The sequence below is a fragment of the Lissotriton vulgaris genome, chromosome 5, assembly GCF_964263255.1.
Source record: "Lissotriton vulgaris chromosome 5, aLisVul1.2, whole genome shotgun sequence".
NCBI classification, from domain to species: Eukaryota; Metazoa; Chordata; class Amphibia; order Caudata; family Salamandridae; genus Lissotriton; species Lissotriton vulgaris.
Window position 1 is genome coordinate 1,888,554,611 of NC_141693.1, and position 25,081 is coordinate 1,888,579,691.

A 25,081-nucleotide genomic window follows, 5' to 3' on the forward strand; every position below is an offset into this window, starting at 1 on the left:
GTGTGCTTAAAATGGCCTTTATCTGTAAGTGACTCTTCAGTAGCATAAGAATTGGCTTGACAGGGATGGATGCTAAAAAAAGTCTGACTGGAGTCATAGAGAAACTCATTAAAGGAGGAGAACATCTCCAATATATCTTCAGATGTGTGGCTCGCCGTATTCATAATGACACCACTTAAGATTCTCAAGAGGTTTCTACACTGCAGAGGTGTTGAGTTTGCAAATTGTTCTGCCTCCAGTCTAGTGTGTTGTGTCAGTCTGGTGTTGTATCAGCCATGATTGATAGTACAGATTGATCAAAACACAGGGTCTGATTTAGAAGTCGGTGGAGGTAATAATCCATCAAAAATGTGACGGATATCCCGTCCGCTGTATGACGATACCCATAGGATAGAATTTGATCATAATACGGCGGATGGGATATCGGTCATGTTTGTGACGGAGTGTTCCCCTCTGCCAACATTCAAATCAGTCCCTCTGTATCTTAGCTGCATGCTTTTTTTTATTTAACCAGTCGCGCAGTCATTATAAGGAGGCCTTGCCACATCGCCCTACCCGATGTCCAGACTGTAAGGAGGAATTGTATTGTTGCTTCTTCTATCGTATACCCATACATGTGAATTTAGTGCTATTTTCTCCTCTGGCAGATGGTATTTGGATGCCTGCATAATCTCCGGAGACTTGCAAGAGGGCATTGACGACCAATGGATAAATCGAACGTTTATAGAGTTGTGATTAGATAACCACTGTTCCCAAATAAACTATTTAAAGCTGTAGTTTTAGAAGGATGGAACGTTATGCTGCATGGTTGCTTTATTAAACACCAAGCATCATTAATAAGTTGTATCCATTCTTTCCAAATTGCTGTTTTTGGTACCACTGTGTGGTGGTTAGCAGCTGGCAACTTGTTATAGCTGCTTGCCCCACCTCACCATGTTTTGGAATCAACTGTTTATATTTCTATTTCCAGGCATTAGATTGAACAAGAGTTTGATACCAGATTTGTTCACCATCTTGTTTAGGTATACAAGGAATAACACACTTATGAGGAGTTTTGAATGGGATTATTTTTGTTTCTATGGTAGTGTGGCTTAGTAATTTATCTTTCAATAATGGAAGTCCACCAACAAAAAATTACCAACAAAAAATTTGGCGAGTGAGGCTTTTTGAACTGATGTAAGAAAAATTGACGATTCAAGTGGCCAATTAGGAATAAATATGGCAATAGGACTGTTTTTTAACATTATGAAAATTGTTAGGGGTTACAGGTTCTTATATGTAATTTTATAAGAATTGATTATAAGGAACAACGAGGCAATTTCATGGAAGGTTTTAAGATGAATTGGAGATTTCTTTATGGCTTTGTAAGAATGAAATGTAATCATTAATGATTATTGTTTAAGCTCTTTTTTGGTAACTTACAGTTTTTGAACTCTACCGAATACTCCCCCAAAAATATAATAAATAATTTGCTATATATCCACAGACCCATGACTCCTTAAGAGATCCAGTATCGACGCCTCTGTGGCATTGCATCAGTTCTATCACAGGGTCAGAGGATAGATTCCAGTCACCTTCCATGATCGGTGTGTTTTCCCACATTCAGTAAATAACCTCCTCAGCGAACCTAAGAAAAAAGCCGTGTGTCCATTGGGAGCATACACAGATCCTATAGCAAGGGGTTTATCACAAATCCTTAGTTACACAAATACTTATCTGCCTTCAATCTCTGTCCATGTTTTCATAACCTTATGGGAAAGAGACTTGCGTGTTACAATTGCTGCCCCACATCTTCTGAAGCATTTAGAGGATTTCTGAAGACCTGTCATAGCATCTGTCGCGGCATGAGTGGAGCAGCTGCCCACCCTTATCAGCTTTATGCCTTCAGTTGGGGGAATGTGGGTCTCCTGCAAGAGCTATACCTACTCTATGGTAGTGAAAATAAGTTAGAAATGAATTTCTTTTAATAAAGTTAGTTAATCCATTCACGGACATGATAGTCAGCAGGAAGTTCAATGGAGCCCCTTGTTCCATACCACAGTATCTAATATGCCGGAGACATGTGACGTGTTTACTGTGCCTATATTGTCCCAGAGAATCTGGGTAGTCCAAGATAGGGAGAGAGAGTAAAGGGGCTGTTTGTGGTCCTATTAAGGCTTTCTCTGGACTTTTTTGTGTATGACCTAATCATGGTTTCCACTGAGAGCAAATAGTGATGAGCCAAACGTGGCACCCATCCCCTAACACTGGGTGCCTCTCCATTATTCTGCATAGGACCAATCCCTCCATGTCTCCCGTAGTGTTTAAAAAGGTCGCCAAGTCATTCGAATCATCTAATTCAGAACTTTGAATAGTCATTGTCATCATCACTGGGTCAAGACAAATTTGATCCAATTTTCCAAATTCTTTTATTGTCATGTCATGAGGGAAGTCTGCAACAATATGGACTATTAGATTGAAATGGGACACCTTTCTGTTTTGCCATCTGGAGCAGGAGTCTGGTGTGTTTGTGCCTCAGAAAACATGGAACAATAGGCCTGGGTTTGTTCATTGATCAGGAGAGATGGGCTCTGAGTCTGTGCGCTCTCTGTAATTGCTGTGCCCCAGGAAGATTAGTGTGTGGTAGCTGGAGTAGGGACACTAGAGACACAGTCATGTCTCCATTCATCCCTTCCGGTATTCCAAAGAGACAGATATTATCTCTTCATGAGCAATCCTCTAAGTCGGTCACTTTCCTCAGTGGTTAGCCTAGTTCTGTGCTCTAGTCCGTTTGGAAGCTGAATACTCTTTCCAGTTCATCAATGTGCTTGTCAGATGTGTCCACTCAAGGATGTATATTGGTAAGATCTGATCAAAGAGGCTTGATATACCCATCCATTCCATTATTGTGGTTACAAATATGGTGATCCTGTACCGCATAGCTGCGACCTCTTTCAGGATTGTGGCCAAAGCATTTTCTGCCATCACCTTGCATTTGCTGAACAATTGGGATGTCCCACCTGATAGCGCCCTAGCAAAGGACAATTGTCTAACACTATTGAGCTGGACTGATTCTATGCAATACACTTACGATACAATAGTAAGGTAGTGGCCATGGGTGGTGCATAAAGGCATGGGCCACTTTCCCCTGACAGTCATTTAGGTGGGGTGGGATCAAAAATAATTAATGCAACATACTAGTTAAGGGAGGGGAGTGCTCAGAGGGAGTGCAGTGTTGCTTATGTGCCAGACTACAGTGGCCCGGTATCATCGTTAGGGTTGTTTGGAATGTGAGTTGTAAGCCACCTCAAGCAGGTGATATTTTGTGCTTTCGCAGACCCCGTATTTCATCCTGGTGCAGTTTTATGGGCTGTACCGTAGACCAATGGACCACTGTTTTCTGCCATTGTGGAACCCCTGGGAGTGACGGTCCTTTTCATCGTATCTTAATTGTGTTTCAGCTGGTATTAAGGCCAGGTCACTAAAACGGTTGGCCACTTCCCCTGCCTTTCTTCATGTATAGAGGCCCTGTTAGCAGCTGTCAGCATGGATGAGGTCTTGGCGTCTGGTGGTTCACATATGCGCCATGCAGACTTCGTACCAGAAGGACCAGGCAACAGGGCAATCCCAAAATAAATGAAAGATGTCTGCTATGGGGGTGTGACAGCGAGGGCAGTCAGGTGACCCGCAGGGTAGATTTTATAGAGTCTGGACAGTGGTGAATTAGCTCTGGTAAGATGCTGTGTTGTATATATTGGTATTGTAAGTATTGGAAATGCGCATTATGTGAGACCATAAGCTGGTATATGAGTGCTCTATTCCATTCTTTGGAATCGGCCTCTGTCTAGTTGCTACTTCTGCTGGAGGGGAGCTTGTAGGTCTAGGGTTCTAGCTTCTATTGCTTTAGAAGTCCTGGAGATAATTGTCCACCCAGAGCCCATCGTGTATAGTACTTTGATTAGTTGGGGGTTTAGAGATTGTGTTCTCCCAAAGTCACCCCAGTTCAGCAATCAGGTGCCTGTGAATCAGGAAGTTCATGAGGTTACCATCTAGCAAATCTTAAACGGCATGATAAATTTCAATGCCCAGGTATAGAAACATGAGAGGCTCCCGCTCAAATTGCTGGGTATCAACTGTTATGTCTTGTGCTGAGCAAGTAAGATGTAGTGGAAACAGGAAGGTTTAAGACCAGTTGATCCCCAAAACTGAGGCCGCCCTGAAGGCGCATAAGATTTGTGCTATAGTATCTATGCCGACCCCTCTTACCTGATAAAAATTAGGACATAATCAGCGTAGAGAGAAACAGCATGTGTCTCACCATTGATGGATATTTCCCCAAGGTTGTCCCAGACTGATGGAGACACTGTGCCATTGGTTTAATCGCCAGTGCAAAGAGTAATGGCAAGAGTGGACACCCCTGGCACGTACTGTGCCCAATAAGAAATACATTAGAAATCAGTGGCCTAGTTTCACTCTAGCCATCGGCTCAATGTAAAAGAGTTTGATCAGCTGCAACATCTTGTCCCGTAGGCTAATTTTCCATAGGAACACAAACATACTCCCAGTCCAGTGTATCCAAAGACTTCTCAAGGTCTAGCACCAGGCCAAAGTCGTTGAACTTCTTCAAGAAGTCTGTGCTACCGACCAATATTGAGGAACATAGATCTGCCAGTTATGAATCCTTTTTGGTCAGGGTGGACCAGCCTGGGAAGGTCTTCTGGTAATTTTGTTAGTGTTTTGCTGAGGATCTTGTAGTCACTTCCCAAGTTGGCCATTGGCTATTAGGAGGCAACTGCAAAGAGGTACCATCCCAGTTTTGCAAGAGAGACCAGCAGTGCCTCGTGCAGAGGGTAGTAGGAGTCCAAAGGTAAGAGCAGAAGTGCATAGTTTAGGCAGTTTTGGGTCCAGTAAGTCCTCATATGCTTTTTCTTAGAACTCTGCAGGTAGACTATCAAGTTCTTGAGTCTTACATGTTGGAGAGTCACGTATAGCACCCCGGATCTCCTGCTCCGTTATCATGCAGACCAGGGCATCCCTCTGCTCCACTATCACAGTTTGTGGCATAACAGTTGGGAGAAAATCATCAATTATGGGCTGCCGCGGTGCAGTTCAGGGCTCAACAGTGTGTGCAGAATGTCCTTTAAATTGTATCCGGGGAGTATACAATAGAGTTAAGGGAGATGGAGATGGTAATCACCATTGTGGTTGCTGACTAACGTCAAGGCAGCACACCAATAAGCAATGAAAGTCAGTGAAAAATCCCTGGAGACACTACTCTTTAGTTCACTCTAATATATCTTATTTCTCTCATTCATCCAAATTACCATTGTTAAAATAAAAATGTATAATTCCCACACTAAAATGTAACGTTTACAATCTTTTTATTTTTCATTAAAGAAGGAAGAAAAACTATCCTCCACTCATAAATTAAAATTTCAGAAAAGACTTCCTGAAAACATACATGATTAAAAACATAAAAAATTTACAGTATATGGCATTTGAAACGAATATTCACAATATCTCATCAAATACAAGCAACTTAGATTAAATACATTGACAAAAACCATTATTTAATCAAAACATTCCCCCTTCTATCGGTAGCTTAGAATACTCTTGCTACGCAATAACCTGATCCAATCGCCTTTCTATATTTTCTTGTAGGAGCTACAGTACCAAACATTCATGAATATCTGTTGTTCCCTGGGCTCTACTTGGATTCTATATTCAAACCAGTGCGTCGACGCATTTCGGTGTTAAAACCATGGATACCATAACACCTTCTTCAGGACAAGACAGTTCTTTGGGGTCACCGTTTTCAAATTTTGATATCCTTCTGCATATATAGAAAGATAAATATCAATAGGGGAAAAATACTGAAGGCTTATCTCCTCAATATTACATTTCACTCTAAAACAAATACAAGTTTTAGTGCACCTCATTGTTCTCTTTGTCACATTTTACAAATTCTATGTTCTTTGAAGATTAAATCTCTACATCCTATCTTTGTTTATCAGATCTTCTATGTATAAATTCGTTCTACTTCCTTAGGACTCATTTACATCCTTTCACATTCAAGATAAAGAGGCTTTCACATCCCTCCGTTACATTTTAGTGATGGACTGCTTTCAGTGAGTACCATACATTCACTACACACATTCTCGCTTATTCTTCATACTTGCCTTTATATAACGTGTGGGGAATGATGTCCCAACCTGGGAGTAATCTCCTTTCTTTTCTGAACAGGTCGCTAGTTCAATATTAACCTAGGCACGTGAATAAAGGGATTTTAGATGTTTCCTCTATTAATCTCTTGTTTATTCTAGCCTTATAGATGTGTTTAACTCGATTCACCTTTGGATTATTCTCGTAAGCCAGGCTGATAGTCTTGTCTTACTTTTCTCTTCTTCTGGGGTTCAGGGTTTGGAACCTTCTATAGGTCGGGTCCAGGAGTCTGCTGTAAAAGTATTAACATGACGATGTCATTTTTCCTGCCTTCAACGGTTAAAAACCTTCCTCATTTTACTCCCTCGGTTCTTACCTTTTTTATTTAGGCTTCCTTTGAAACGAGGGATAATGTGGACTGGAACTTTCCCCAGTGCCGTGGTACCCACTTTTCTCGAACTGGATATGTTTTGTGGATTAATGTTGATATTAATGGCATTGTCAGTACACTTCACTAGATTTTTAATATCTGCCTATCCCCAAGTGGCATCTGTATTTTCTGTCCTCCTTGTTCTGTGGGCTTTAGTCCACTCGAGGTATTCTCCCTCATATAGACTGTTAGGCAGTTTCTCATGCCTGTACCTCTACCTGCAGGTCCTATTGTGCGACCCAAGAGGCCACTATTTCCCAAATTATTCTACCTACACTACCCGTTATATGACCCTTATTTTCATCTCTCTTCTAAGATTAGAGTTACCTTATCAGTTGGCGCGGTGCAAAATATTGTTCCGCGCCTCTTATAGTGCGTGTTACCCCTCCCCTATTTGAGGCGCGGAACAATATTGACAATTATATTGAGGAGATAAGCCTTCAGTATTTTTCCCCTATTGATATTTATCTTTCTATATATGCAGAAGGATATAAAAATTTGAAAACGGTGACCCTAAAGAACCGTCTTGTCCTGAAGAAGGTGTTATGGTATCCATGGTTTTAACACCGAATCGCGTCAACGCACTGGTTTGAATATAGAATCCAAGTAGAGCCCAGGGAACAACAGATATTCATGAATTTTTGGTACTGTAGCTCCTACAAGAAAATATAGAAAGGCGATTGGATCAGGTTATTGCATAGCAAGAGTATTCTAAGCTACCGATAGAAGGGGGAATGTTTCGATTAAATAATGTACTGTGATTATGTGATGAATAGGTTTTTGTCAATGTATTTAGTCTAACTTGCTTGTATTTGATGAGATATTGTGAATATTCGATTCAAATGCCATATACTGTAAATCTTTAATATTTTTAATCATGTATGTTTTCAGGAAGTCTTTTCTGAAATTTTAATTTATGAGTGGAGGATAGTTTTTCTTCCTTCTTTTATGAAAAATAAAAAGATTGTAAACGTTACATTTTAGTGTGGGAATTATACATTTTTATTTTAACAATGGTAATTTGGATGAATGAGAGCAATGAGAGAAATAAGATATATTAGAGTGAACTAAAGAGTAGTGTCTCCAGGGATTTTTCACTGACTGTCTATAGTACCCTGTTCCCTGGAATAAGTAGGGTCTTCTCTCTTTCCTTAAAACAGCACACCAATAAGCACCCTGCTTTGTTTCCCCCCGCATGTGTCTTGTCTGGGCATGCCTTGTAGTCTATGCAGCGCAATGACTCGAGATGAGAGGAAACGCCATGCCGGGGCAGAGTCATCAGTTATCACAGCCATCTCCAGGACACGCAGAGACACTTCGGCTGCTCTGACTCACCGTGCAGTGTGCCCCTTGCACCTATGGTTGTGTCAATGCAGGGGAAACATCCATTACAATGCGGGCATTGCATTGCAATGCCTTTACATCGCGGTCATTACAACGCAAGTCGTTACAACGACTTGCGCTGGATGGCACGCTAACCTAAGGAATAGCATGATTTACTATTCCAATACCTTCCCTACTGTACGTGGACTGGAGTTGGAATGGTAATCATACTATTCTTCAGTCCAGCGCCCTCCAGCGCAAGTCATTGCACGACTTGCGTTGTAAAAACCGCGATGTAACATACTGCGTTGTAATGGAACGCATTGTATCATCATATATTCTCGTTGCAGTGCCCCTTTCAGTGCATTCTACTCTACTAGTCGTGTGGTGGCAGTGTTGCTCTTTATCTCGTGCTGTGGTCTGTGTTCTCCAGGTGGGGGGCCGGAGAAGTGTGCCCACCACAAGTGTGTTAAAGCAAAAGGTGTTGTGATCAGAGACGGTCTTACTTAAGTATTCCTCATGAATAACTAATAGTGTCGGGTGGCATAAAAAGCGATCCAACCTAACTTGAAGGTCATGTGGGGGGAATATAAGTACTCCTGCACGTTTGGGTTTAGGGCTCTTCAACTGTCAACCAGTGGTCATTGTGCAATCTATTGCGATATGTATGCTGCAATGGAGGTTGTGAATGAGCAAGGTACAGGAGTGTGCAACCTGTCTGGAGTGGTATCCAAGACAGTTAAAATCTCCTCTTTTCCATGGAAAATGGGACCAGTGGGTCAGGTGAACCGAGAGGTTGGCTAAGAAGTGTTATTGGCTGGTATTCAGTAGGTAAACGCTCCCCAGAGCACTGTGCTGCCATCGAGCACCCCCTCAACAAAGTCCTAGCATCCATCTGGGTCTGATGCCACAGTAGTGAGGAGCTGTTGGTTAGATCCAGATTGGTACCCCTACAACATAGCCCAAGTAATTAGTACTATAGCATTGGCCCCCTCCAGAGCTTCCCCCTTTATCCAGATGGGTTTCCTTCAAGAAGGATACCCCACCACTTGAAGTACAAATGTGCTAAGTAGCTCTTCTGACCAGTGCTGATGCCATGGATATTTCAAGTTACAAGTGGCAACTTACTCATACTATGTGGTAAGGTGGTGAGATAAGGGAGGGAAGGCAGGGGGGTCAAAGGAGGAAGAGACTGACGTGAACAGATGTACCACCCGGGGACAACTAGTGTTGCATGATTTCAATAAGACTCCATTATAACTACCCAACTCCCAAACCCGCTGCGGAAGAGCAGCATCTGGCTTCTTAAACAATGATAATACCATCTTAATGATGCGGAACCTAGAGGTTGGTGTACTGCTAGCCGCAGGGACCACTTCGTGGAAGGAGGCAGGAGCCCAGCAGAGTAAGCCCAGTCTGCATTGTCATGGTGGAGCTAAGGGGCCAACATTGTAGAGAAATATAAGGTGTGTGGGAGCATCCAAGCTTTCTGAAGAGCACTGTTGGACAATGTGCCTGGGTGGATGCATATGCATGGAGGGGCAGTCTGGAGGCTCCCGCAGGAAACCGCCGGGAGCTGCGCCTATTAGGATGGGACAAGAGCACACCATCTTTGACATAGACCACTTTTGTGACGACATCCATGTCGGATCCGTGAGGAGGTAGAAACTCAGTGGCAGCTTATATTTTCCTCCCAGTACTTTCAAATTGTGTCAATATTTCAGTAGTTTAGGGGTGGCACATGAGTAATATGTACATTTAAAATATGTCCTCTTATATTTAGGGCATGATGGAATGAGGCACAAGAGAAGCTGTGCTTGTCAGTGCGGTCTCCAAGGGCCAGATGCATCAAAGAGTTTTGCCCATTCTGTGTCTATGGGAAATGTGTTCATGCATATGGACCTAAGTCCTTATCCAAGGAGGCATCTTCTGATACATCTGCGGAGGGGGTCATGTCACGCTCTCCGAGATGGGAAGCTGTGCCCAAAGCCGAGATTCTTTCATGTTGCGCTTGTGCTGGCAACGGAGCGGTGCAGGTAGATCTGTTTAAGGCTGATTTTTGACCCATGACTCATCCACTCTGCGAGTCCTCAGTTGTTTGTGTGGGGTGGCAGTTTCTGTTTCCAGGGAGTCGTGCTGCTGCTGTTCCACCAAATCCCAGGCGTCAGCGAGTTCTATAAAGAAGTATGATCTCTTATTTGAATTATGAATTTTCCCTGGAATATTTAAAGCCAGGAAACAGTGATTGTATTGGTCAATTGTGCCCTACTGGCGAGTTTAAGAAACTTCGGTCCCTATTTGTGTATTTTTAGTCAAATGAGGAGTCAGTGTTTGCATTGGTTCACTCATATTCCTATTGGCGTATTTCTAGCCAATTATGAAATAGTGTTTGTATTTGCTCATTGTGAGAAAGTAGCCAACTATATAAACAGTGGGGTGATGGTGAAAACCTTACTCATGATTGGCTGACGCGACGACTAACATTTGATGGAGATTAGGAAGATCAATAGGTGAGCGAATAAGACTGCGAGGATTTTGATACACTATACCTCAATTATAGTTTGATTGTCTATGTTATATAGGTGAAAGGCAATGCAATCCAGTAATGATGGGAACCCTTAAAATTGTGATTGGATCTTTGAATATTGGGACTGAATTATATGTAAATGGGTTTACTAAATAAGTAAGGGAATTATAAAAAGTTTGAGTTTTAGTGAGCTCGTGAGTAATTTAGATATGATATTATTTTGCAGAACAAAAAACACCATAGTAAGGTTATTGAGTACCAGTTGTTCTTTAGATTTCTTACAATGTGGAGAAGTGTGGCTCACTGGTTAGAGGAGGCAGACCTGGAAGCAGAGGTCAGCCTGGGACCAGGGTTCAATTCCTGGCTCGGTGGGGTCTTGAGTCCTAAAATGTCCATGGACTTGACAATTCTCGCTCCGGTGCCTACTCGATTCACGGGTTCACACTCTGCTGGGGTTATCTCACAGGGGAATACCAGGACGGGTTCCCTAAGCAAGCGCTTAGAAACTGCTCAGTGATTTGCGCTATATAAATTCCTGCACATTTACATTTACATTACAATGAATAATTAGTTAATGAAGAGATGTGGGCGCATTTAACTTGATATTGAAATTCAGGATTATGAATTGGTGGATTTTGGATGTCTATGTTAATTGGTGAATACATTTTTGAAAGAATATCAGGTTCTATTAAAAGTGTGTGAGTGCACCCCTCCCTGCTTTTTTCTACAAGTAAGAAATTTATGAATTAATGGAATTTTGGATACTTTTGAGTAATGGCTCTTTGTTTCTTCTTTTCTATTTACTTTTTTGCAATATATATATATATATATAGTCTTTTTATTATCGGCTCGTTTTTGGAAGGATTAATGGGATGGTGGAACTAAAAGAGAACTTTGCAGTTTTTGGAAGGGTATTCCTAATATATTAGCTCGTCAGGAGATTTGATTAAGGTAAGTGGATACACTGTGCGTGGTCAGAAATATTTTAGCATCTCAAACCTAGATTTGATAACTTGTAAACAGTCCTTTTTTGTTTGCAGAAATGTATTTGAGCAAATTGCAAAACGATTAAACACAGGCAGGTACACCAGATTGAATGAATAGGGAGTTTAATTCCTTTTTTTTTTTTTTTTTCACAACCAATTTTATTGAGCAAATGAGCAATAGAAACGTGGCACCCCCAAGACCGCAGATCACCACAACAATATCGGTACAATAAAGCACAGATGTAGCAAATGTCCAAGCAGGTCTTAAGAATAGGCTCAGTATGAAAAACCCCCCCAACCCATCCTACCCCCCAACCCCGACCCCCCCCAACACCCAAACTCCCCCCCCCCCCCTCCACCCCCCATCCACATGTGTACACACAGCAATAGAATAAAAGGTGTAGGTGCAGCGCGACTGGAGCGTCGCAGACTCGGGCCAACAATGTCTTTGCCATCAAATGTCCTCCTCTCGCTTCGCTGGGGGATCCAGTGACAGACCCCGGTAGTCGGCCCATCGCTTCCAAATTTTGTAGTGTTTGCGCGGGCAGCCCCTCGCCTCAAAGATCGGCCTCTCCAGGCCCATGAAGTAGTCTAGCCCAGCTTTCCACGCAGACAGGGGGGGGGCCTCACCGCCTTCCACGCTCGGGCCAGGTCCTGTTTGGCGACAACAAGCCCCAGAAGCAGCAGATGGCGCTTATATATGTTCCCACCGATGCCATCCATGACGTGCAATAATCCCAGCCGATGGGTGCGGGGAAGGTCCCAGCCCAAGACCTCGGACAGACAACTCCACACACCCCTCCAGAAACCAGACAGCCGACCACACGACCACACAGTATGTATCAGAGACCCAGGCGCCGCCCCACAGTGCAAACATTCCGAGGATGCAATCAATCCAGCTCTCCACAATCGTTCATGGGTATAGTAATTCCTTTTTAATCCAGTTAGTTTATTTGAGGAGATTTGATTAAGGCAAGAGGATACACTTTGAGTAGTCAGGGAACATGTGAACACTCTAAATCGAAAATTTAGAGTTACTTTTTAAAAATACTTCCTGATAAAATGGTGATTCCTTTATCTATATAGTAACAAGCATTTGCAATGCATTCGGTCTCGCCTTTGGGACCTTATAAGTATTTGGCCATGCAGCATATTATCGCATATTATTGCAATCTATTTTAATTACAAAAGTTTCTCTTTATGACCCCTTTTTCTGGGATTCGTCCGTCGTTTCACTTCTGTTATTAGATTAAAGATGGTATCACTAGATTTGGGGGTCTCTAGTTGGCACAGGTAGGTACTTGTGACAAATAGGGACCCTCTCCTCTAGTCAGGGAAAGGGGGATTACACTCCTAAAATAACCCCTGCTTACCCTCAAGGTAGTGTGGCGAGAGTAGCCAAGGCTTTATTTCAGAGGCGTTGTAAGTTAATCAGTCGTGACCACATACAGTAACCCAGTGACAACACTACAAATGGACACTACACAGATTTTATATAAAAAATAAGTAGACTTTATATAGAGTTACCACAAGACCATAAATGACAAAAATACACACTATGATTACTTTAAGATGGTAGTTTTAAGCTTAGTTCAGTTCAGTTCAGTTCTTAGATGCGACACTCTGCGTCAATGTACCTCAGGTTGCATTGCGCTTCCATGACAAGCAATGTCCCAGCGATGGGAAATGCAGCAAAGTTCACATACAAAGAAATAAAGACGTGAAGATCTTCCAGATGCGGCATACTTCTCGGGGATGCGAGAAGCTCTCGGTTTGATGCGTGGACTACATCGGCGACATCTAAGATGCGATGGCAGCAGCTCCATCGGCAACGCTCTTCTCCCACGATGCGTTAAGCTTCCGCTCGATGCAACAACTACAGCGGCGACATCCAAGATGCGACGGCAGCAGCTGCGACGGCGGCCCGCTTCTCGGGGATGTGAGGTGCTCTTGGTCGATGTGGTGCAATGCGACAGTTCCAGAGGTGACACCCTCCTTCTTCGGAGTTGCGACGGCAGGCACAGCGACGGCGACACGCTCTGACCTCGTTGCGAGATTCTTCTCCTGATGCGGTGCAGTGCGACAACCACAGCGGCGACACCCTCCTTCTTCGAAGTTGCGAAAGCAGCAGCAGCGACACGCTTCTTCTTTGTTGTGCCACGCTTCTTTCCGTTGGGGTGCAGTGCGACAGTTCCAGCGGCGACACCCTCCTTCTCTGGAGTTGCGACGGCAGGCACAGCGATGGCGAAACGCTTCTTCTCGTTGAGTCACGCTTCCAGCTCCTTGCGACACGCTGTTCCTCAGAAGGCCCAAAGCAGCAGCAGGCACTTCCACAAGAACTCTGGGGAGCTGGGGGTTGATGTCTGTTGTCCCTGAGACTTCAGCAGGAGGCACGCTCTTTTCCAAGCCCTTGGAGATCCTTCACAAGTTGAAAGCAAAGTACACAAAGTTCCTTTCTCCTTCCTTTGGCAGTAAGGCAACCACTGCAGGCCAATCCCCCAGGCAGCACTTCAGCTTGGGAATAGTCTCTCCTCAGTTTCTTCAGGTTCCTCTCCTCAGTAAAGGGTTCTTCTTGTAGTCTAAAAGTGATATAATTTCATGGGAGCAGGGTCCCAATATTTATACCCCAAAATCTTTTGTTCTCTGAGGGGGAGGGGCCTTTGCCCAGTCCAAACCAGTTCTGAAGCACTCTGTTTACCAGACTTCTTCTTTCCTTTCACAGTGCAGGGAAAGCAAATCCGACACCCCACAGGAGGTGGAGCCAGCATTGTATAAGGCAAGTACAGTCCTGGAGCACTTTGTTTACAGGACTCCTTCTCTTCTTTCAGTAAGCAAGGCAGAGACATCAGCCCTCCCCAGGAGAAGGAGCCAGCATTGTGGAAGGCAGGCACAGCCCTATTCAGAGTTCAGGTGCACACCTCCCTTCCATCTAGATGCAGATCTTTCTATTCACCACTGGGTGACTCAGCCATGTAACTCCCAAAACCAGACCAGGAATACACAACCTAACAGAGGCAGGTTTGAATGGTTAGACAAGCAAATACCTACTTTCTAAAAGTGTTATTGGCAAACACAGAATTTTTAATTCTATCAATACGAGTTTTCTAATTATTCTGCAAATATTAATTCTAAACAGCCCTGAAGAAGTGGCAGTTCATTTTAAGTCGCAAAATACGTGTTGGCTGTACAACATCAAATAATAAATATATATATATATATATGGACTTGTTATGAATGAAAAGTGACTACTAAGATTCAAAATTGTTTGGCTGTACTACATCAAATACATTTAAATAAGCAACACTGAGTTTTGGAAGTAATGTTACGCTCATAAAGATACGAACTTGCAAAACTAGAATTAAGAACTAATGAAATTAAGATTGTATTGATATGTTCAAAGAAACCATTTCAATTTTTTTTATGTAAAATGTGTTATTATGTTTTTCTTTTTTTTGACTCTCTAACTATTTGTAACATTTATTATTCATGGTATATATTAAGCCAGAATCTCGCATTTTCCATTGTACGCCTATGAAAGAGCGCCATCTTTGCTTAAGTGTGTGGGTAGAGTCGGGAATCAAAGAATCTGCTTGTTTTCATAGGCTATGCAGACCATGCACCTGGCATCCTGTAGGCTCATGTCTTTATTTCTGTAGTATAATAGTTTGACCATCACTGGTCTTGGAGAAGTGCCAGGCAGAGGGACAAAGGCCTTTGGGTGCATTTTAGGTGGAGAGCGTCAAAGAAAGTAGTGGTGTCTGTGCCCTCTGTAAAGCATGTTATGAGTTTGTTGTTGCGCAAGAATCTCCCTTTCACATCCTCAACCTTGTCTTCCAGGAGACAAAATGTATTAGTGAGTTCTGCACCCAAGGTCCATTCTGGTCTCACAAGTGGCAGTGAGGATCTTTTCCAGGTGCACTGCCATGGGCTCCAGCATGGTTTGTGTTGGCATTGTCAGCGTCATTTGATCGTAGGCCACCTCTTCGACACCATAGATGGCTTGGCCAGGGTCGGCACCAATTGGGGATGCTTCCCGGCTTTATGTCATCCCATGGGGTGTTTGGGGGTCTGTTGCAGTTTGCGGTGTGTCAGCTTTCCAAGAAGCGGCATGCAATGTGGTCCTAGGAGGCCCCCTGCTTCGTAGTCTGGGACTCTCTTTTTCCTCAACTTTATTTGTGAGGCTGATCAAATTTAGGGAAGCCAAAGTAGTCTCTTCCAGAGTGTGGGCGATCCACGAGGACTCAGAGCTCAAAGTTGAACCGCGAAAGGAGGTGGACAAGGGAAAGGGAGCAAGGTTCCTGTGCCCATCACATGGAGGTGTTAATGGTGCTTGCTGGGCCCAGCCACATGCATATGGCCATGGGTCACATAGTCCTGCATGGCCCCTGGACTCACCACACATCTGGCCTTTCTCCGGTTGCCAATGTGTCTCAGGCTCTCCTCTCCCTGCCACGAGCAGGATATCAACCTTACTTTTGTGCGTGAATAGGAAGATCAGTTCTTGGCGTCACCTCTTGGAGGGGTGCAGCAAACCTACCAGTGCGGTCAAGTTGGGGGTCCAATCTTAACCAGTCTCCCCCGACTTTAGGAAGCCACTGCGGGCCCCACAGGCACGATCGGGTCTGCTGCAGACAGGCCGCCCACTCCTGCGTCCTGCCATCCAGTCTGATCAGGGGGGCCCCGTTAGGTGTTGTATGCCAGTCATAACTGAGCTGGCAGAGTGGGGGTCAATCCCTTCTGGTTTCTCCAGGCCGCAGGAAGGCACATGGGCCTCACAGCTTCATTAGTATTATCTGCGAGCTGGCCGTCCACTCCAGCATCCTGCTGTCTCAGGCGCTCCTTTCCGGTTGTCGCTGGCCAGCCGCCCCCTAAGTCCCTCCGTGGCATTGAATCGCTCGGTGCTGCCCGGATGGTGTCTGATCACGGGTCTCGCTTGCGAGCAATGTCAGAAGTCAGCCATGATCTTACGGCACCAGGCCACACTCCCCTGTGCCCAGCTGAGCCAGGGACAATCCCTGCTCTAGGAAGCTACCCAATACAATGCATGGGGCACATAGGGGGGGTTTATTACTGTGACAGGCAATTACAGGCACCTGTTAAAGGCTGGTACGTGCAAGAATGCATTATACATTCGGTTGCTGCTTACCTGGTCCTCTTTGCTGTCTCTCACGGTAGGGCTCTGCTCTGCCCCGCCTCCAATGCTGTACAGTAGGGAAGCTGGTCTCAGTAGACCTATTCTAAATATCACACATATTTGAATCCATTAAATATTAATACATCAGTACTCAAAATTCCTTAGTTCAATGTCATTTATTCACATTTAAAAATACCCATAGATCAATAAATAATCCGAAAAACGGTATCAAACAAGTGCTCCAAAAGGGAAAAAGGGAGAGAGGGTAGTGTGCATCAAGTGAGGGTTAGAGGAGTGAAAAAGGGAAAGTAGTGACAATAAATACATCGCACCATTATTTACAATGAAAACCGGCTTTCCTAAGCCTCACAGTTAGATAATAACAAATAGATTGCCATTGTTTATAATAATCTGTCTCAGTAAAAAATGCACTGTTGACCAAACTGGCACAAAAAAACTGTGATAAAGTCGACGTTTCGACCCAACAACAAAGTAGGCTGCTTAGTTCCTTACACCGGGGTCTTCCTCAGGCCTGATTTTGGGGCACCTGGGGAATTAACATAGGGGGTTCTTAGTGTCTGCTGTTTTTGACATTTGAAGGAAAATTAATAAATAATAATGACTCCAAATTACCATGCACCACCCTGAGTTAGACGCTGACAACATTGTCGGCGGGCCCATGGGCTCCATATGCAGAGAACGGGATGATGGCACCTTTAAGACAGGGTGAGGGCCGTCAGGAAATATCTCACACAATTAATGCTAGATATGTACAAACGTGCTAAAAAACGCGATCCATCTGACTTACTTGTAAAAAATAGTTAACACTGCTGGAAATCTCGTCTTTACTATGGATAATTTAAACACTTAGGGGTCTATTAGTATGGCGGGTGGATCGCCACCGCCCAAACGGCAGTGGAAATGCTCCCGCCATACTACACTACCCGCATGCCTATTATCCCACGCCATAACAGTATGGCGAGGGGTACCGCTGCGGACGGGAAGACCGTCCGCCGCTTTTCCGCCTGGTCGACGAGTCGACCGGACGGAAAAGGGTTTAATATGGTGGCAGTGTCTCCTAGACACTACCATCCATATTAGTATGCAGGCAGAGCGCAGCATGCAGAGTTCACAATTGGGGGCCCGTTGCAATCCCCCAGGAAGTTGGGTGGTACCTATGGCACCCCCCTGCATTTTCACGCACAATGCGGCAGACACCGGGTGGTGCCTGCCGCTTTGTGCATGCAAATGCACAACATGCATTTTTACCATTGCTGCGTGTGCTGCTGATAGCACCACTCGCTGTAATGTTAAACATGCGTGATGCGCCCTCCAGTGCGGTGGGCGCATCCTATTCTCCCTTACAGGGCCGCCGCACATATGGCGAGCGGACTTGTTTTCTATCATGACGGCAGGCGGACAAAGTCCACCCGGCTTCCTAATGATGCCCTTATTATTTAGTTAGCAAAGCCCATGCCAGCGGGTTACTTGGGCTCTGCAAGGTTCCAGCCTCCTACAATCATCTTCTATTCTCTATATGTGGCTCATGTCATACTTTTTGTCTGTTAATTATATTGCTTCCTTTTAATGTAATTTGTTTATTTACTCTTAATTTTTTCTCCACTTGTTTTCTTTGTTTTCTCTTTAACACTTTCTTTAGTTTTTAGCATTCTGTTTTCAACGTAATTTTCAAACTATATTTTATAAATCAGTGTTTTGATGTTCACTGGTACAGGAAAACTCACTGAGTGGTCATACATATGAATCCCTGCTAAGCAGACTCTTAGGCTCCAATTCTTATGACGGTTTATAGTGCTCATTATTTATAGCATTTTGAAACACTACAAGATTTCTAATAATTCTCTTAATAAAAACAAATTATTCGTACCACTAATAAATTATTATTCGTAATAATATGTACATGTTCTTTACAATTTCCCTTTCAGAGAGTTGAAATATTATTTACTTATATGGCACTTTTTTTAAACGATTAACATATTTGGAGTTGTACTGCAATACTGACAGTTTGATTTTCCTTATTGTATGTTTCTTTCCCCATTCTTATTTTAAGCGGCACAGCATTTTTTTATTTAGTAGTATGGATTCTCATTTAAACACTTCCCTCTAGGAAATCACTCTGTTTATTTATGTTCCCAGATGCACCTTGGCTCTATGCCTTACACTCAGCGATAACATATTCCTTATTTATCTCAGAATTGAAAGAAGTTCCGTTCTGATCCTTTAACATGGAAAGTCTGTTTTTCACCAGATGTCTCACCTTGTAGGCTCTCTTTTTGTTTGTGCCTCTGTGTCACATTCTTCAGTTTCACACAGTGGGTGCTACCTGTACTATTTACTCTCATTTATCTGACATGATTCAGGAATTCCCAACTACTAACTTCCCTATTATTCCCATCTTTCTCTTTCCAAGGTATGAACATGTGAAAGTTCAGCTTATGGGTGGTGATACCTTAAAGGAGAAAGGCGAGAAGACAGACAAGGAGGATCAAGCGAACTTGCAGAAAAAGATAATTGAGTCATTGGGTGAGAAACTACGGTTGCATAAACGTAATCTTTGACTCAGTTCTACCAGGTTTGTTTTCACACCAACGGGTGCCTTGAAGGAACTTATTTCAATCCACCAACTCTTAAATATGAAAGACAGGTTTTTGTAGTCCTGCAGAACCCCACCCAATACATAATTGTAGTGTCAATGCTTTTTTTTTTATATCTATACTACTAGTATAAAGGAAGAACTTTGAACCTTTGAGTCGAGTAAACTCGGGAACCACAGCGCCAATCCACACACCCGATACATTTTTGTAATCGTCAGGGTGTGCAGATGGAAATCTGTGATGTCGATGTCCAATTTACGGAATCATCTATTATATTTTTGGAAAACATTTTTTGAAGCAATGCCAAGCATTTTGAAGTTCATGAAAACGGATATCATTATTGTATTATTGTATTATTAGGCAATTCATTTAACTTTAGAGTGTTTTCGCATTAATAGAATGACGTTGACAGCTCTAACTTGGCACCACGAGGTCACCTTCTACTTAACTCTTTTCTGTAAATTTTTTTGTCTGAAGCCCTTCGCAAATGGATCTGGAAGAAGAGATTGAACTTTTCCAAGCTATTATGAGTTGGTTAGATTTAGCTGCAGGGATACCGACCAGAAACTGATATTCTGAGAACCTGATATCTCTGCACCTACATCCGACCATCTCATCTTCAGGATTCAGTTGGCTTACTTCTCAGGTAGCTTAAACTCTAGCACTAAGATGTATTGAAAAATGTGAAGAAGGCATGAAGTGATTCCATAAAGCGCCAGTGCAATAGGATATAATACACTTCTAGGAAGGACGACAGAATATTCATCAAGTGTGTGAAGAAGTACTAGTCCGCTAAGCTCAGGCCCATAATCCTATAGAAAAACGTTCTAAAATATATGCAAAAATACTTAAAACAACTTGCTACATTAAAATAATTTTGAGCATGGGCTCATATATCAACATAATCTTAGATTACGAGTCTAACAGAGGGCAGAAGGCACAAAAAAACAAGGGAAAAACGAGTCTAACAGAGGGCAGGAAGGCACAAAAAACGAGTCTAACAGAGGGCAGAAAGGCAAAAAAACAAGGGAAAACGAGGGGAACAGAGGGCAGAAAGGCACAAAACCAAGGGAAAAACTAGTCGAACAGGTGGCAGAAAGGCACGAAAAAATGGGAAAAACGAGTCTAACAAAGGGCAGAAAGGCAGAAAAACAAGGGAAAACGAGTGGAACAGAGGGCAGGAAGGCAGGAAAAAAACGGGAAAACGAGTCTAACAGAGGGCAGAAAGGCACGAAAACAAGGGGAAAACGAGTCTAACAGAGGGCAGAAAGGCAGAAAAACAAGGGAAAAACGAGTCTAACAGAGGGCAGAAAGGCACGAAAACGAGGGGAACAGAGGGCAGAAAGGCAGGAAACAAGGGAAAAACGAGTCTAACAGGGGGCAGAAAGGAACGAAAAAAAGGAAAAACGAGTCTAACAGGGCAGAAAGGCACAAAAAAAGGGAAAACGAATCTAACAGAGAGCAGAAAGGCACAAAAAACGAGTCGAACAGAAGGCAGAAAGGCACAAAAAAAGGGCAAACGAGTCGAACAGAGGGCAGAAAGGCAGAAAAACAAGGGGAAAAACAAATCTAACAGAGGGCAGAAAGGCAGAACAACAAGGGGAAAACGAGTCTAACAGAGGGCAGAAAGGCACAAAAAAAGGGAAAGCCGAGTCTAACAGAAGGCAGAAAGGAACGAAAAAAAATGAAAAAACGAGTCTAACAGAGGGCAGAAAGGCACGAAAAAAAAGGGAAAACGAGCCGAACAGAGGGCAGAAAGGCACGAAAAAAAGGGAAAACGAGTCTAACAGAGGGCAGAAAGGCACGAAAAAAGAGGAAAACTAGTCTAACAGAGGGCAGAAAGGCACAAAAAACGAGTCGAACAGAGGGCAGAAAGGCACAGAAACAAGGGAAAACTAGTCTAACAGAGGGCAGAAAGGCACAAAAAACAAGGGAAAAACGAGTCAAACAGAGGGCAGAAAGGCAGAAAAACAGGGGGAAAAACGAATCTAACAGAGGGCAGAAAGGCAGAACAACAAGGGGAAAACGAGTCTAACAGAGGGCAGAAAGGCACAAAAAAAGGGAAAGCCGAGTCTAACAGAGGGCAGAAAGGAACGAAAAAATGAAAAAACGAGTCTAACAGAGGGCAGAAAGGCACGAAAAAAAGGGAAAACGAGCCGAACAGAGGGCAGAAAGGCACGAAAAAAAGGGAAAACGAGTCTAACAGAGGGCAGAAAGGCACGAAAAAAAGAGGAAAACTAGTCTAACAGAGGGCAGAAAGGCACAAAAAAACGAGTCTAACAGAGGGCAGAAAGGCACAGAAACAAGGGAAAACTAGTCTAACAGAGGGCAGAAAGGCACAAAAAAACAAGGGAAAAACGAGTCTAACAGAGGGCAGAAAGGCACAAAAACAAGGGAAAACGAGTCTAACAGAGGGCAGAAAGGCACAAAAACAATGAAAAACGAGTCGAACAGAGGGCAGAAAGGCACAAAACCAAGGGAAAAACTAGTCGAACAGAGAACAGAAAGGCATGAAAAAAAGGGAAAATCGAGTCTAACAGAGGGCAGAAAGGCACAAAAACAAGGGAAAACGAGTCTAACAGAGGGCAGAAAGGCACGAAAAAAAGAGGAAAACGAGTCTAACAGAGGGCAGAAAGGCACAGAAACAAGGGAAACGAGTCAAATAGGGCAGAAAGGCCCGAGAAAAAGGGAAAACGAGTCTAACAGAGGGCAGAAAGGCACGAAAAAAAGAGGAAAACGAGTCTAACAGAGGGCAGAAAGGCACAAAAAACGAGTCGAACAGAGGGCAGAAAGGCACAGAAACAAGGGAAAACGAGTCAAACAGAGGGCAGAAAGGCAAGAAAAAAAGGGAAAACTAGTCTAACAGAGGGCAGAAAGGCACAAAAACAAGGGAAAACAAGTCTAACAGAGGGCAGAAAGGCACAAAAACAAGGGAAAATGAGGGGAACAGAGGGCAGAAAGGCAGGAAAAAAAGGGAAAACGAGCCGAACAGAGGGCAGAAAGGCACGAAAAAAAGGGAAAATGAGTCTAACAGAGGGCAGAAAGGCACGAAAAAAAGAGGAAAACTAGTCTAACAGAGGGCAGAAAGGCACAAAAAACGAGTCGAACAGAGGGCAGAAAGGCACAGAAACAAGGGAAAACGAGTCTAACAGAGGGCAGAAAGGCACGAAAAAAATAGAAAAACGAGTCTAACAGAGGGCAGAAAGGAACGAAAAAAGGGAAACGAATCTAACAGAGAGCAGAAAGGCACAAAAAACGAGTCGAACAGAAGGCAGAAAGGCACAAAAAAAGGGCAAACGAGTCAAACAGAGGGCAGAAAGGCAGAAAAACAGGGGGGAAAACGAATCTAACAGAGGGCAGAAAGGCAGAACAACAAGGGGAAAACGAGTCTAACAGAGGGCAGAAAGGCACAAAAAAAGGGAAAGCCGAGTCTAACAGAGGGCAGAAAGGAACGAAAAAAATGAAAAAACGAGTCTAACAGAGGGCAGAAAGGCACGAAAAAAAGGGAAAACGAGCTGAACAGAGGGCAGAAAGGCACGAAAAAAAGGGAAAACTAGTCTAACAGAGGGCAGAAAGGCACGAAAAAAAGAGGAAAACTAGTCTAACAGAGGGCAGAAAGGCACAAAAAACGAGTCGAACAGAGGGCAGAAAGGCACAGAAACAAGGGAAAACGAGTCAAACAGAGGGCAGAAAGGCAAGAAAAAAAGAGAAGACTAGTCTAACAGAGGGCAGAAAGGCACAAAAACAAGGGAAAACAAGTCTAACAGAGGGCAGAAAGGCACAAAAACAAGGGAAAATGAGGGGAACAGAGGGCAGAAAGGCAGGAAAAAAAGGGAAAACGAGCCGAACAGAGGGCAGAAAGGCACAAAAAAAAGGGAAAACGAGTCAAACAGAGGGCAGAAAGGCAAGAAAAAAAGGGAAGACTAGTCTAACAGAGGGCAGAAAGGCACAAAAACAAGGGAAAACTAGTCTAACAGAGGGCAGAAAGGCACAAAAAAACAAGGGAAAAACGAGTCGAACAGAGGGCAGAAAGGCAGAAAAACAGGGGGAAAAACGAATCTAACAGAGGGCAGAAAGGCACAACAACAAGGGGAAAACGAGTCTAACAGAGGGCAGAAAGGCACAAAAAAAGGGAAAGCCGAGTCTAACAGAGGGCAGAAAGGAACGAAAACAATGAAAAAACGAGTCTAACAGAGGGCAGAAAGGCACAAAAAAAGGGAAAACGAGCCGAACAGAGGGCAGAAAGGCACGGAAAAAAGGGAAAACGAGTCTAACAGAGGGCAGAAAGGCACGAAAAAAAGAGGAAAACTAGTCTAACAGAGGGCAGAAAGGCACAAAAAAACGAGTCTAACAGAGGGCAGAAAGGCACAGAAACAAGGGAAAACTAGTCTAACAGAGGGCAGAAAGGCACAAAAAAACAAAGGAAAAACGAGTCTAACAGAGGGCAGAAAGGCACAAAAACAAGGGAAAACGAGTCTAACAGAGGGCAGAAAGGCCCAAAAACAATGAAAAACGAGTCGAACAGAGGGCAGAAAGGCACAAAACCAAGGGAAAAACTAGTCGAACAGAGGACAGAAAGGCATGAAAAAAAGGGAAAATCGAGTCTAACAGAGGGCAGAAAGGCACAAAAACAAGGGAAAACGAGTCTAACAGAGGGCAGAAAGGCACGAAAAAAAGAGGAAAACGAGTCTAACAGAGGGCAGAAAGGCACAAAAAAATGAGTCGAACAGAGGGCAGAAAGGCACAGAAACAAGGGAAACGAGTCAAACAGAGGGCAGAAAGGCACGAAAAAAAGGGAAAACGAGTCTAACAGAGGGCAGAAAGGCACGAAAAAAAGAGGAAAACGAGTCTAACAGAGGGCAGAAAGGCACCAAAAAACGAGTCGAACAGAGGGCAGAAAGGCACAGAAACAAGGGAAAATGAGTCAAACAGAGGGCAGAAAGGCAAGAAAAAAAGGGAAGACTAGTCTAACAGAGGGCAGAAAGGCACAAAAACAAGGGAAAACGAGTCTAACAGAGGGCAGAAAGGCACAAAAACAAGGGAAAATGAGGGGAACAGAGGGCAGAAAGGCAGGAAAAAAAGGGGAAAACGAGTATAACAGAGGGCAGAAAGGCACGAAAAAAATGGAAAAACGAGTCTTAACAGAGTGCAGAAAGGAACGAAAAAAAAGGGAAAACGAGCCGAACAGAGGGCAGAAAGGCACGAAAAAAAGGGAAAACAGAGGCAGAAAGGAACCAAAAAAAGGGAAAACTAGTCTAACAGAGGGCAGAAAGGCACGAAAAAAAGGGAAAACTAGTCTAACAGGGCAGAAAGGCTTACACTTACCTTAAAAGTGAATAAAGGGCATGGCGCACAAGGGCGGGACTGCTGAGGTGCAGAAACACCCATCCAGTGACGTCTGCTATGACCGCTGATTGGTCGCAGACGTCTCTGTTCCACTGGTAGGTACGAGTCTCCCCCCCCCCCCCCCCAAGGTTAAGGAGGGGTGGGGCGGGTTGCATGAGCTGCGATAGGTGTGGGCGTGGTGAGCAGTCTGAGGCTTCACCCGGAAATGTCTGCTTTGGACGGTGCGCGCTGCATTGCATGCTGAAGGAGCAGGCCAGCGCAGGGTGGATGGCGTTTTAACAAGTAAGCAGGGGTGGCTGCGTCCCCCCTGGAAAATAAGTGGGGGGATGCCGTCTACCCGCGTGGTAACCCTACTCGAGCCCTGCTTTTAGTAATGTGAAGAATTTGAAGAAGCTACGAATGAGTATGTGATTGCCTGCGCGTGTCTTTGTCACCCCTAGATGGCAGTGCCCCTTTACAAACCCCACCGCCACGGTAACCCTTGGATGGCGCTCGTCTCTGCATGACATGGCGTGTAACTTCAGTTTGAATATTTTGGACAGCGATATATATTTGGCAGGGACGTGCTAGTGTATTCCC

General features: G+C 43.8%; 1 protein-coding gene across 1 annotated transcript in view; it reads left to right on the forward strand.

The window, feature by feature from the left end:
* The window catches only part of LOC147717632 (E3 ubiquitin-protein ligase TRIM39-like), a 242,370-nt gene that overhangs the window by 133,849 nt on the left and 83,440 nt on the right, over nucleotides 1-25,081 (forward strand). Inside the window, exon 5 of the mRNA XM_086924426.1 lies at nucleotides 18,973-19,085. Coding sequence (XP_086780552.1) covers nucleotides 18,973-19,085 — 113 coding nt within the window. The remainder of the gene's footprint in view (nucleotides 1-18,972; nucleotides 19,086-25,081) is intronic.